General features: G+C 37.8%; 2 protein-coding genes across 5 annotated transcripts; one reads left to right on the forward strand and one right to left on the reverse strand.

The window, feature by feature from the left end:
• The first annotated feature begins 7,431 nt into the window (after positions 1-7,431).
• Positions 7,432-13,551, forward strand: LOC122079585 (WAT1-related protein At3g02690, chloroplastic). Of its 4 annotated transcripts, XM_042646171.1 has the most exons (7): positions 7,446-8,343; positions 8,529-8,576; positions 8,892-9,014; positions 9,590-9,736; positions 10,941-11,112; positions 11,225-11,285; positions 11,485-12,144. In XM_042646171.1, exons 1-7 carry the CDS (start codon positions 7,696-7,698, stop codon positions 11,585-11,587), a joined length of 1,302 nt encoding a protein of 433 aa, XP_042502105.1. In that variant the 5' UTR covers positions 7,446-7,695; the 3' UTR covers positions 11,588-12,144. The 4 variants fall into 4 exon arrangements, with proteins under 4 accessions (XP_042502108.1, XP_042502107.1, XP_042502106.1 ...); XM_042646173.1 differs by lacking the exon at positions 9,590-9,736 and having other exon boundaries at positions 7,436-8,343; XM_042646172.1 differs by lacking the exon at positions 11,225-11,285 and having other exon boundaries at positions 7,440-8,343; positions 10,941-11,224.
• Positions 13,552-14,173: 622 nt separating this feature from the next.
• Positions 14,174-15,082, reverse strand: LOC122079532 (the record flags this gene model as incomplete). Its single annotated transcript, XM_042646070.1, has 1 exon — positions 14,174-15,082. A coding segment is annotated over one exon (642 nt), but the record flags the coding sequence as incomplete, so codon positions are not given.
• Between the last annotated feature and the right edge of the window lie 4 nt (positions 15,083-15,086).

Raw genomic sequence — 15,086 nt, forward strand, 5'->3', positions numbered from 1 at the left:
GTATTGGGCATAATATCAAAACTGGACCACTTTTTGTCCGATTCATCTAATCCATTGTGGATACACAGGATCCGCACAAGAAGTAGAGGCAAGGGGACTGCTCAAGGGAGTGCAAAAAGCAAGGGAATTAGGAATTCATAACCGCCACCATCTAGATTGATGGTCAGAGCTTTGTTGATCTATTAGATTTATAGCGGTGTGAAATCTTCACTTTTTTGTTGGATATCATACACTGTTTGAACAATTTTAAAGTTTTTTAAGAGATTGTATAAATGTTTTGGTAGCTCATCATCTGGCCAAGTAGGGCTCGATCAAATAAACTTATGCTACATGTAGATGTTAATGTTGCATGTTTAGTTAATGTTATGTTCTTTTTCACACACACCGAAAAATAAAATAAAATAAAATAAAAGGCGTCTATATCAATAACGGACTCCATCGATGCTAAGACAAATCACCCTGGTGCGTACCTAGAACCATGCTTGGGGTGGGCGGGTTTGCAAGGGAAAGGGCATGTTGAGGTCTGAGGGTGCTGATAGGGTTGGGGTTGGGCACAGTTGCAAAGCAGGGGCAAGGATCAAAGAGGGTAAAGAAGCATGGGTGAGGTGACTAAGGGGTGGTAGGGAGTAGGATGGAGGCGAGAGGTGAGGGGGTTGTAGTGGTAGGGCAAGATATCAATGTGATTTATTTACATTGAGAAGTGGGATCCAATCTTCTTTCTTTTGCTCATGAGCCTAGTGGTATAAGATAAGGCCTACCTAAAAAATCTGGGACATAGAATCATGAAAGGAGTGGTAGTTTGGGTATTTAAAATATCAAAGTAGAAGGAGAGGTATAAGTTTAATTTTTTTGGGTTTTTTTTATTATTATTTTTTTTTTTGTAGAAACTCAAATGTGAAAAATTTGAGTGAGGAAGTTAGAATGCATTGGACCCCATTTGTTTGACATTATAACTTTTTAAAAACAATTAGCATTTTGGATTCTCACAAAGAGAATATCTATCCCATCCAGACTATTTTCTAATGTTTCTTTCCTTTTGTTGAGAATTAATAAAAATAAAAAAAAACCCCAAAACAAAAGAGAAGGAAAAGAAATAGTAAAATATGTAATTATTAGCATGATATGAGAAATAGAGGAAAAGGAAATGAAGTAGAATTCTATCACAGAGAAATAAAAAAGGAGGAGAGAGAGAGACAAAAAATAACTTTTTCATACCCAGTTTGTTGGATGGAAAAAAGAGGAAAGAAAAAAGGGGTGGGAAAATGAAGAATATTTCCTCAAAATTCCTCAAAATGCCAAAAACCTTGGTTGTTCGTTTGTTGGTTATGAGACAAGGTCACTTAGTATTTACCAAAAACAAAAATAAGGTCACTTAATGCAATAATTGTTGTCTATTGATGTGGTAATTAACTTTTTCCCACCAATTCACTTCCAAAGTCCTACCAATTTCTAAGGATGTGAATTTGAAACCGAAACCATTTATCAAAACCGTAAAACCATTTAGTAAATGGTTCGGTTCTGGTTTTAAGTTTCAGGCCGATTAGCTAAATGGGTCGAAACCGATCCGAACTGTTTAACCCGTTGGTTTCAAACCGTATTGAAACCGTGAAAATAAATCGTTTAAACCATCAAAACCGATCTAATTAACCTATTTACCAATTAAATAAGGCAGGGGCAGAATCGATATATCATTTCCAAAAAGATAAAAATCCTAAAGTAAACGATTGGGATTTTGAAGCTTTGGTATGCTTGCGTGATTGAATGTATGATGCAACTTTTGAAGATAATATTTTTTTTCTTTTAACCTCGTATGAGATTCTTTGGATTGTTTTCTTCCTTTATATAATTGAGACAGATGAAGAGGAATTATTTGAAGCCTTGGAAGATGTGTTTTAAGAGCCTTCTACTCATACTTTAGCATCATCCAATACTATTACCAGTGTTCATTAGCTCTCTTTTTCGAAAGCTAACTTCTTGTCTTATGCAGGCAGAACAGTTTTGATCCAATCAGCCTTGTCCACTATTCCTTCATATCTCATGTCCTGCTTTGCTTTTCCTAAGTCCATTTGTAGGAAATTAGATTCAATTTATCTATAATTTTGGAATGGACATCAAGAGCAATCAAAGAAAACTCATCTTATTGGGTGGCATAAAGTTTGTTACCCTAAATCTCAAAGAGAATTGGGTATCAGAACTTCTAAGACCCAAAACAAAGCTCTCCTATTGAAGTTGGGATGGCGTCTCATTACAGAACAAGATTCCCTATGGGCGTAGATAATTGCAAAGAAGTACTTCCCAAATAGGCCAGTTTTTTACTTGACCATCTTAAATAAAAGAGGATCTGTCACCTGGAATAGCATTGCAAGTATCCTTCTTATTCTTAAAAAAATGTCTATATTAAAATTGGGAATGGTAGGAACACTGATTTTTGGACTGATCCATGGATATCCACTATCTCCAATTTTAACTTAGAAAGCATCAACAATAACAAACCAAGTGAAATTTGTCTAATGTAGGTTAGTGAATTTATGTGCTGTAATCAGTGAAATTCTAGAATGCTATAAGCAATGTTTCCTCTCCCCACTGTTAATCATATCTTAAAAATTCCAGTTTCTATAAGCAATGATTTTTGGAGGTGTAAAATTTCCAAAATAGGGGTTCTTACCACCAAACTGATTGCAAAATTCTTAACTATTGATTCATCTACTAACCAATCTGGGTTATCAAGCAGGTGTACTTGCTCATCTCTCTGCCAACATTGGTGGCGGTTTTTTTGGAAAACCAAACTCCATCCAAAATTTAAGATTTTTTTTTAGAGGTTAGCGCATGGTGGAATCCCTATCATATCCTAGGAAAATAGAAAGATGTGGATCCTACTTGTGGATTCTGTCAAAATCAACAGGAATCTATTGGTCATATTTTCATCTCATGTGAACTTTCAAAAAGAATTTGGGAATTGGCCCATTGGGACTAAGAACTGAATGTCTTTATGATCTTCCTTTTAAGCATGTTATTATGTATTTCTTTACCTCTGTCCCGACAAACCATCTAAATTCCTTCTTTAATATGTTTGTTGTCACATGCTACTTCATATGATCACATAGGAATAAAATTATTTACAATCAAGTTAATCCAAATCCCAACATGATTCTTCATCCTGTGATGCAATGGATGGCATAAGCTTATCAACCTATAACCACCCAGGTGAATCAAACTAATGTTACTTTGTCAATTATCTCTAATCTTTCTAATGTGGACCCACCAATCCTCTTTTGTGTGGGTGTCACCGATGCAACAAATAACGTTTCTGGATGGGCTACATGTATTATATATAAAGAAAATTTTATCCCATAAAGTGTTGATTATTTATGGACCCACCATTGAAGTATGCACTTGGGAACTTCTTATTAGTATGAAGTTGGTGAGGGACGATGGGTGGAGAATCGGGAAGATTTGGAGCGATTCGGAAGATCTTGGAGGATTAATTTCAAATTACAAAACCACCTCATGGCCTTTGAGTGTAATTCCCCTAGTTTTGGATGTACATAAGTTTCTATATAGCATTACTTTTTGTTATAGACCCAATAGCGAAGTGGTTCTAGGATTGCATACAATTGCACATATGATTATAGTAAAACGATCTCAATTTTACAACTTCAGATCATACAATGACGTAAATCACTTTCTCTCTACTTAATGAAGTTTTATTTTCTTAACCGAAAAAAAAAATTCTCAATGTAATATTTTCTTTTACTTAGTTGTTTGGTTGTTTTAACAAAACATAATGGTTTGCATTTTACATTCGTAAGATTGAATCATTTATCACCAAAAGCAAATTTTAGTAAACATATGAATAAACTAGCAAACTGATTGCTAACCGTTTAGAAATCGTATGGAATAAATTGAAATCGAAACCATTTAAAACCGTGAAACCGAAACCATTTAAAAACCATGGAACCAAAATCGTTTACTAAATGGTTGCGGTTTCAAAAAGTGCAACCGATTAGCAAACGGTGCGGTTTTGATTTCAGCCAAATAAATGTGAACTGAACCGTTTAAACCGAAACCAAACCAATTAACATCCTTCCTAATTTCCTTCATGGATAGTTGTTTTGTATATATCTCTCTCCTCCTCTTATTTCCTCTCCTTCTCATAGAATTCTACCCCATTTCTTTTTCCTTTATTTTCCATAGAAATGGGCCCCACTAAAATTATATATTTCATTATCTCTTTTCCTTTCCTTTCCTTGTCAACCCAACCCACAAATGGGAGACCCTCTTCACAAGTTTCCTATCACTTTATCCGTCAAACAAATGGGCCTAAAGTTTTGAAAGTGAATGGGGTGGGAAAAGTTAACTGTTATATTAGCAGACAACAACTATTGCATCCGGATCTCTCTAATTCCCTCTCAATCTCTGATATGCACGCAACCCAACACTTGAGTGCACGCAACCCATGTGATTAGCATGCAACCCCAGGCTTGTGTGTGAGGTTGGAGGTAAGGGTGTCAATCGATTTGGTTTCGATGTAGATGGGTTCGATTCGGTTCAGTGTAAGATTTTTTTATTAGAATCAAAATCGAATCATTTATAAACGATTTCATATATTAAAATTGAAACCATTTATAAACGGTTTCGATTTAAAGGGTTTTAAATGGTTTTCTTATGTTTTCCAATTTTTTATCCAAACAACTTTTTTATCTTTAAAATTTTTAGTGGAATTGATGTAAATTGTAAAATTGAATTGTTTATTGTTACATGTTTTTTTTAAAATTAATGTAAATTTTTTTTTTTTATTGAAATGTATGTAAACTTAACATTGAATGACTTAAAGTTACTACGTATATGTTAATCAATTTAATGGTTTATTAAGCTTCAAAACCAAAATTGAATCACAATTTCAATTTTAAAATCAAAACCGAACCATTTAATAAATGGTTTCATGGTTTCAGTGTAAATGGATCAGTTTGATTGTAGTAAATGGTTTCGATTTCAAATTCACATCCTTAGTTGAAGGGAGTTGAAGGAAAAAAGAGTTTGAAATGATTCAAATTATAAATTTCCTACCCCACTTATCCAAACACTCATATTTGTAGTAGTTTGGGAAAATACCTATCTTTTTCATTTTTCTTTGTCAAACAAATAGAGCATAAGGTGAGTATTATGACATCCAAGAAAACGACAAATGTATAGGATGAGGTGTCCCCACCAAATGACAGTAAGTCCTAAAAGTTTTGAGAGAATAGTGAGAGTGTGCAAACTTTAGTTCCACACTTTTAGGGAGAGGTTGTTGGACTAGTTATAATTTCTAACCTCCTTAACATAGCACAATATATTTTAAAGATTTGAGGCACAAGGGTCAAAAAGTACAATATTGTGCTAATGTTAATGAGGCCAGAGCATTATAAAATGGTATCAGAGCGGACCCCCACAACATCTAGGGCATAGTGGGGACTAGGGTTGTCAATCGGTCGAGCTAGCAGGGCTTGGTCACTTCGAAGCCTTGCATTGTGAACACCCATTTAAGTTTATGGACCTAACTATGGGGGGCATGGTACGGTCTTATAATCGGGCCAGTCAGTGTTGGCTTTAATTGGGCTACCTTAAAAGGCCCTTATCCGAGCCTTAGCCTGGCTATGAACCTATATAAGTCTAAACAGGCTCTAAACGTGTCTACCCTAAAATTCTTTTCTTAAGTGGATTAAAGGCCTAGAAATATGTGACGCAAATGTTTAATAAAAAAGAGAAATGATATGAGATTATGGTTGTTTTTACCAAGAGAGAGAGAGAGAGAGAGAGAGAGATTATGACTGCATGGGCCTTATCCGGGCCTTAACCTGGCTATGGACCTATATAAGTCTAAGCGGGCTTTAAACGTGCCTGCACTAAAATTAGTTTCTTTGGTGGATTGAAGGCCCAGAAATATGTGATGTAAATCTTTAATAAAAAAGAGAATTGATATGAGGTTATGGTTGTTTTTACTATAGAGAGAGAGAGAGAGAGAGAGAGAGAGAGAGAGAGAGAGAGAGAGAGAGAGAGAGAGAGAGAGAGAGAGAGAGATTATAACGGTTACAACTTACAAAACAAAGTTTAATTAAATAAAATCCTATTACAAAGCAAGGGGTAAGAAAGCTTAATTAGTTTCTTACTAATAGTAGAGAAATAGGAATTTTATGTAGTATTAAAGGAGGTCGGGTTAGAACAAGTTGGTTCAAGCGGGGCGCATAAACATGTTGGTTTGGTCGGGTGCCTGACGGGCTAGCTACTTGCACTGTGAACACCCGTTTAATAAATGTGTCGGGCTCAAGTCTGACACTTTTATTAATCAGGTCGGTTCGATTGAACCGTAAATGTGTCAGACTCGGTCGGGCCTACCGGTTAGGGGTGTCAAAACCTAGCCCGAACTGATAAAATCGATCTAAACTGACCAATAAAACCCGAACCGAATCAAACTAATCCTTATTGGATTGGTTTTGGATTGATGTATGTTGGGACCGACTGAAAATCGATCCGATCCAAACCGAACCGACCAATAACCAAACCAAATGAAACCGATAAAAAAATAAATGATTATGAGATTATAAATTGATGAATTAATTATCCATTTTTTGCAATATTAGTGAGAATTTTTTTTTTTATAAGAGGAATTGTTACAAATCATTGAATATTAGGTTATAAATAGAAATTTTGATTTATAAATTGTAATAATGCTTCCATTGATTTCCTTGTTCACTGTATAAAACTAGTTGGATAATTAAATGAATGATTGGATTATAGGGTTTCAATATTAATTATCTTTCCCATACAACTATAAACCTTGATTTAATTATAAGTTTAAAGTTTTTTTTTTTGGTCAAATCTTGTCACTATAAGTTATAAATGTAAGATTTCATTATGATTCAAGCCCAATAATAAAACCGATCAAAATCGATGTTAATCCGATATTAAAAAACCGAAATAAATTGTAACCAAACCAAATCGAAACCAAAATCGATCGAAAATCGAAGTTCCTTAACAGATTGATTTTGATCTTCCTCATTCCTAGAACCGAAACCAAATCGAACCAACTAATTGACACCCCTACTACCGGTGTGGCTTTAGAATTAATACCCCTAGTGGGGACGCTGTGTCAAAAGGGGAAAGAATTTGACACCCAAGTACCAGGGGCATTACAAGTACAGGTGAGGAAGGTCTTAGAACTTGGATTGGATTAGAAGGATTTAACCCTAATAAAATATAAAAATGATTCTTTGACCATTTTACCCTTATATCTACCATTATATCGATAGCGATCTGATATGGGCGATCCTATCCGATCCGATTTTTAAAACTTACGGGAGGAATAGAAATTTTCTCAATTTATAAAGGAAGTAAGAAATGAAAAATAAACGATAAAGAAAAACGTGGTCGTTAATCGTTACTGAGGTCTGAGTGTCTGACCGTCTGAGATCATCTATCCGCAGTTGCCATAGGGCCCCTACACTTTTCCTATTCTACGGTCTAACACTCACGGTAACCGGGGCAGCCGCTTTGGGACTTATTCTGCTATCAGCAGATTGCAGTCGTGCAGAACCTTCGGCCTTTCGTCCCAGAAAAATAGATTTATTAGATAGAAATCTCCGTGGATCTTCATTTTTCACCATATAGTTGATAGAATTAGGGTCTTACTATTAATTAATAATAGAAAAAAAAAGAATGGCATCAGCAGCAGCAGCAGCAGTAGCAGCCTCTTCCACCCTTCACTCCAATTTGCATTTGTTTTGGTCCCCGTATACGAACTCAGTAAACCCTAGAAACCGGCATGGCCCCTCGTGGGCCTCGTCTGAAAAATTGCTCCAGCTTTCTGCCTTCAAACCCAACGACTCTAACGAGTTCAGGTTTAGTGCTAGTCGGAGGAGGGTTCCGACAACCACCGTCACTGTGGCTTGCACACGGCCCCAGCCCGAAATGGACTCTACAGTTGATTGCCTCGGCACCGGACTCGACGTCGATTGTGTTGTCTCTGATCATACGGAATCCTCGTCTGAGACCGACCCTTTGTTGAAGCTGAAGGGTTCAGCGTTTCCCTTGAGAGATGCAAAGATTTCCGACCAGGGTTTTGCTCGAGACTTCTTGGATTGGGCTCTATTAGTTTCTCCCTTCTTCTTTTGGGGAACGACTATGGTCGCCATGAAAGAGGTCTTGCCCAAGGTCGGACCTTTCTTCGTGTCATCGTTCCGACTTATTCCCGCAGGTATGATTTTGATCGGTTTCGCAAGCTTAACGGGGAGGAGGCAACCTTCCGGGGTCACCGCGTGGGCTTCGATCCTTCTCTTTGGATTTGTCGATGCTGCTTGTTTTCAGGTGGGCTTTGCAGAAAGAATTGTCTCTGCAACTGAAAACTTTTGAAAAATAAAAATCATGTAAGCTTGCCTTTTTTTCTCTTGACATGCTGTGTTTGGCCCCGGGGGTGTTATTCTTAGTTTCTTTTTCTTCTTTTGTGAAACTCATATATCACTTCTCTTTTTTCTTTCAAAATATTTGGACAGGGTTTCCTTTCCGAAGGTTTGCAGACGACTTCAGCGGGTTTGGGTAGTGTAAGTTATAAATCCCATTGTTAGCTACGGATTATTTTCGTTAATTCTATGTTTTGTTTTTGGTAGTTGTTTAATTTGAAATTGATGTTACTGCTTTTGTATGCTATCTGAGTTGATATTTTCATGGAGTCAGTTCGGATTTCTAAATTCTTAAAGTGAAATCTGTTTGGTTGTTCAGCTGCTGTATTAAGTTCAGCTGGCTTTTCTTTGAGTTGTTAAACGACATCAATCTTGCCCTATCTTGCAGTTGTTGTTGGTTGTAAACTTGTGATTATGAACATTGGGATTTTTCAAGATTTTTAATTATTAATGCAGGTGATAATTGATTCACAGCCTTTGACGGTGGCTGTACTTGCAGCCTTATTATTTGGTGAATCTATTGGGTTTGTTGGAGCTGCAGGTCTTGTCTTTGGTGTTATAGGGCTTCTGCTTCTGGAGGTAATTCTTCTTACCCAGTAAGATACTCAAAAGTTTTATTTTATATTTTTATTATATTCTATTTTGGTTTTGTACACTTTCAGAATTTAGCTCCACATGTTTCCTACTTTTTTCCCCCTTTCTTTCTTTGATTATGGATTTATCAGCTTGACAATATAAGTGCTGAAAACTGCAGTAACACATTGGATGCATCATATATATTTTTGGGAATAGAATTAAGCTCAATGTTTCTTGAGGGACATTGGAAGGCTATTAGCAGGTTTCTTCCAGAATAGTGCAAAATTAGAGCTGGAAGGCCTTGATGTGAATGAAAGCTCATTTATGAAAAGTTCTTTATGAAGTGAAGGACACTTTTTTTTTTTTCTTCTCTTCTTTTAAGGCCATAGCAGGCTCTTTCTCATCGGTGGAGGGGACAAAATAAAATTTGGATGACCTTTGTGGGGATTAAATGCTGTCTGTGAAAGTTCTCCATGTGATTTGGAGAACTTCTTGTTTCCTTTGGACCCACATGGTCATGCCTTAGTTGTTCTTTTTTTAATGGATTAACAAGGTAAACTGTGTTGTTTCTTTTGTAGATCCCTGCTCTTACTTTGGAGGAGAGTAATTCATTGTGGGGTAGTGGAGAGTGGTGGATGCTTCTTGCGGCTCAGAGCATGGCAGTGGGCACTGTTATGGTCCGTTGGGTATCCAAGTATTCTGACCCCATCATGGCAACCGGATGGGTAGGTCTTTTGTCTTAGACTTCTTAGTAACTTGGATAGGTTTTTTTTTATGCCACAGTCATGTAGCTTTTCTCTCAGGACTTTAGTGGGGAAAAAAATATTTGAACATGTCATTTCTACCGTCACGTGGAGTCTATGGTTTCTGCCTAGCTTGTTGTTTTGATATAGGCCCCTCCTTCACTATATCCTAGGTGCTTGATGATCTGATATTTTCATATGGATACGAAGATTATCAATAATTTTTCTAAGCTACAATCCTAAAAATAAATAAATAAATAAATAATTGTTAGCTCCAACAAAGATTATCATTACTTTTTGTAAGTTCCAATTCTTTATTTATTTATTTATTTATTTATTTTTGGTGTTGGGGTGGGGGGAAGGGTGACATTTATGGATTGGCTAGGGTCCTCTTGTTGCTATGTTTATTTTGGTTATAAGCGTATATTAGATTAAACACTAAGAAATTCGAAAATAAATAAATAAAATATCCACAAAACACAGAGATTTAACGAGGTTCATACATCAGTGTGGTGTGCTACGTCCTCGGGCGAAGAAAAAAATGTTTAATTATGTAAAAGAGAGATTACACTCAAGCAGTGACAAGAAAACTCACCTTGAAGCCCTAGCTCGAAAAACCCCAAAATACAATGATTTTCTCAACTAGACAATAATACATTATATATACTCTAAGTCACTGGTCGACCCATTGGGTAGCGGTTGACCCAGTCGAACCATACACCGATGGGTCGACCCGGTTGAACCATACCGTGGGGGCTACGCCCCCACCCCTACACCCCCATACAAGATCAGTGTTGGGTTCTGGGTTTGGTCCTATCGGCCCAACTCCTCCGCCTCTATCATAGATCTCAAAAAATTTCTCATTCAGGTCGCTACCAGAACATGTCGAAGTGAGTCTCAATCTTCAAAACGGGTCAAGAATTCGAGACAAGCTTAACAGCGTAGTTTTTAAACCAGACTGGATATTGTAAGGGAGAGGGAAGTCTGGGTTTCTTTCTGGTTTTATTAGCTGATTTTCATACTCGAAGCAGGAGAAGCTTAATTTTATATATTTTCCAACATGCTTTGACCGACTGGTTCAGTCTGGTTTTAAAAATTTAAGATCTATGCTACATGGTCAATCACGATTGGATGAACAATGTTAGATGGAGATTGGAGAGACTAATGTTCTTGCTTTCCTTCTCAGCACATGGTTATTGGCGGGCTACCTCTTGTGGTGCTTTCAGTACTTAATCATGAGCCTGGTATCAATGGGAGTCTAAAGGAGCTGATGACAAGTGATCTTCTGGCACTTGTCTATACCTCCATATTTGGAAGTGCTGTCAGCTATGGTGTATTCTACTACAATGCAACCAGAGGTCTTCTTTACTTATTGGAGTGGAGTCATTTAATATCTCTTCAGTCATCAGTGCCAGGATTTCCAAATCTCATTTTACTGAGAGAAATTATCTATTGGTGATGCATTTGCAGGTAGCTTGACAAAACTGAGCTCCCTCACCTTTCTAACTCCAATGTTTGCTTCAATTTTCGGGTAAGATCATCAAAGCCCATAAAGACAGAAAAGAAAATACGTGCTATATATATATATATATGGGAGGATCTGAATAACAACTCTATAGTCGTATTTAGAATATTTAGCCATCATTTTTATTGAACCCAAAGTGAAATCTAGCACAGGCGACAAGATTACTTTTTCCCACTTCACTCTAAATATTGCACTTCAACCCCAGGTTTTTGTACCTTGGTGAGACATTCTCACCTCTGCAACTGGTGGGAGCTTTCGTCACTGTGGTTGCTATTTACATGGTTAATTATCGGACTGAAGAGAAATGAAGCAAGTGGTCAAGAACAGTTGCAGGAACATTCTTAAATAATGAAGGAATATATCGGTACAGCTGTCTTCTCGAGTGTTCATTTTTTTTGTTGGAGTTAGCTGGTTATCATCAATCATATGTTGCTTCAGAGATATCAAAGGAAAGAGATGGAGACCAGGTAAGGTTGGAGAAGATGGCTTGTCCATGTTAGTTGTTATAGACATGGATTTCAACTGTGAATGCTGTATCTCAGCTTGATGACAAGGGGCACCAGTCACTCAAGCTATATGACTAAAGCTTCATGATTGATCTAATGGGAGTAGTGAACATCTTACAGTGTGTAAGGTGTCAATTGTACGTGTAACTTTAGTATTTCATCAGGATCAACCGCGTCAGACCCACCCTTACCCGCAGGGAGTACTTCCTCTACCATCATGATTGAAGCCTTTTTGTTGTTTTTTCCCTGTTATTTTAGGGTTGGATGTTAATTTGATGATTATATGGTTATGATTATGTACGGTCGTGCTTTGTGCATCCGCCACTAGTGTTTGTAATTGTATGATTAGATTTCAGCTATTATTATTATTATTATTATTTAGGTAGTCTTTTATAAATTAAACCAAACGTACACTAAATATCCCAAATAGCATAAAAGAAGATACAGCATCTAATTGAGGCCAGGGCCTCTAGGTAAACAGGATTTTTTCGCTTTTTTGTGATTTAATTGTTAAAGAGGAGGTCAGTTGTATCACCAGCTTTTTTGAAGTTAGTGGCTCAACCAATAAGAGGGTGGGGATGAAAAGGGCATAGGGGGCTGTTTTTGAAGGGAGGGGGGAGAGAGATAGAGACAGATTCTTTAGCTATACACAGCCTTTTCCGATTAAATAGACAAGGTAGCCGAGCTCAGCAGTGTCTGTGCAATGGCTCGTAGTAATGGAAGCAGTGGATCATCATGATGTGTCTTCCTATTTCATAACCCTATGCAGAGCGGCTTTGGAGTCAATTTGAGCCACCAGGTTGGTAATGCCACTAGTAGTCCATCCTGAAATGCCACCAACTCGGCATATATATTTTCCCACCATGAGTTCTATTTCCTTCAAACATGGGAGTCTTTATTTATTATTTGTTTTCCCTATTTGGATAATGTGGATTCCATGTGGATGATTTGTTATTTTCATCTTCATTGATGAGGTGTGCGGATTTCTCCCTTATACTTGGGCCGTCAGGAGCTCTTTTTATTTCTTATGTATATTATATAAGATTTTTTACATCAACCTTTCCCTGTTGCTTGTTAAAATTATATAATTTCTCTTGAAAATTAAAAAAATTACATTTAAACCTGGTACCATTAGCATCTTATTTGGATTAAGCAGTTGCAGTTAAGTTCATTGAAAATTTTCAAAAACCCGAAATTGCCCTTTTTATCTACAGATACTCAATTCTCAGGTGCCGAGTTCATCACCATCCTTCTCCGGCAAAGGCTCCTCGAACGCGAGATGGTATACTTCGTGTTCGCTGTTGGGGAACCGTAGGGACAGGCCGGACCTCCCGGGATAAGGAATTTGTCACATTGTTGCATTCCCCTATTAACATGAGAGAAAGAAATATCGACAAAGTATGTCATCAGCTGTCTAATTAGTAGTGAATGGAATGAGAAATTTCCAGCCTGGCAGGTCTTGCTGGATGTGTGATGCTTTCCACGAGCTTAATGTTGTCAGATTCAATATGTATGCGATTAACACTTAACAGAGTCTCAGATAGAATGGAGAAGAGCTGTGCGTGCAGCAAGGGCCTCCCCCATGAGCACTGAGGTGAAGGGAGCTGGTTTAGAGTTCCCATGGGAGGAGGGCACCAACAATCATTCCGGTGAGAATTTGTTGCCCGAACCGGAGTTGAGCAGAGTTTGTATGTTGCTTGGATAAACTCAGAAAAAGATGCTGAGCTGAGAGTGCTATTTCCATCGGAAACCAATTCTCATTTCTTGCAATCTAGATATGCTAATATAAACAGGAGCACTAGCCACTGATCTCTCTGTACCTGGATTTAGAACCCACATTAAGACAATCCAGCTCATAATCCATACATGTATCTTTGGATCATTCAATGGATGAACTACATTGGAGGCTGAACTAGCAAACCAAACTGCCTTGGTAAATGAACAACCGAGACGTATGTGATCAACAGTCTCAATAGCTCCACATCGAGGACATGCTGGGTCAATTGGAATTTGCCTATGGTTCAACGCTTCACCTGAAGCCAATCCAATCCTTGGGCACAAGGCCCTCCAGAATTTAGCAATTCTAAATTCGTTTCCTAACGATCTTCTGAATTTGATTCCAATGTGATGAGTTATATGAAGTTGCTGGAGAAGATGTGGATTACTCCATGGCTTTATTAGAGAGCATGTGGTAGGTTGATTTAATTCAGAATGCTCCATTCTTGGAGCTGTCCCAAATCCGAGTGTCCTTCCTAGGATATTGGCTGAGAGGAATCTTCTTCGCAGCTTGACCTTCAGATGGATGAAGAATAGATGTTTAGCAGTTCCTAGTCGAGTGATCAATAAGCTTCATAACCTTCTTTAAGTAGCCGTTAAATGTCCTCCTGGTACAAATTAAAATACCATTTGCTCTTGTTTTCGCTACAAGAATATCATTGATTGAATCAATATAATACAATATCTAATTTTTTTGTTACCTGTACAACACATCTCTATCTTAAAGAAACGTTTTAAAGATTACAATATATCAACTTCAGCCAAGTAGCAACCACAAATTCTGCACAGTGGTACAAAATACCAAACACCCTGCCTGCAACTACTGAAGTCAACAGTAACTGTGTGCACCCAATTCCACCAGGTTTAAGTTTATCTCTACTATGATGGCCCCCACATCTTCTCAACAATGTGCCTGCCTTTCTCTTCCAAGTGCCGTCTTTTTTCTTCAAGCTTTTCCCCCATCTTCTTCCCCAATCCTATCATCCTTTCTCTTTTCCCTATTTTCCTTGGCCTTGCATCACCACCAATTGCAGTCTGTTCCTCATTCCGTATCACTGCTCTTGTGGGTTGACAGTCTGGGTTGTTTGCTCTTCTCTGAATAATGCAACTCTCCTGTGGCTCATCCCTTAATAGTGGGGTCCTCAAATCTAGCAGTGACTGACTGCTGGTGGATTGGTGACTGGAACTTGAAGGAAATAGATCAGCTTGAGATGATGCCGACTCAGATGATTCATAAGCTGGCGGGTGAGCAGGAAGGACATTCTTACTCTTCTCACGCTCATCTTGTATACTGTTGGCGTTCTGTTTTCTTCCCCTGCTGCTGCTGGTGGCTACAAGCTCCCCTCCAGTGTCCCCAGGTGCTTCTCCTAATTTAGGCTCATCAACAGCTTCTTGACGAACCCATAGGAATGGAGCCATCTTCCTTGGGACCCAATCATTCTTTTCTGCTAACATCCATGGGATGCATATACTTTCACAGTTCGGAAGTACCAGAGTTTCACGGATCGCCGCCTGTGGAATTTNT

Source organism: Macadamia integrifolia, chromosome 5 (assembly GCF_013358625.1).
Source record: "Macadamia integrifolia cultivar HAES 741 chromosome 5, SCU_Mint_v3, whole genome shotgun sequence".
NCBI classification, from domain to species: domain Eukaryota; kingdom Viridiplantae; phylum Streptophyta; class Magnoliopsida; order Proteales; family Proteaceae; genus Macadamia; species Macadamia integrifolia.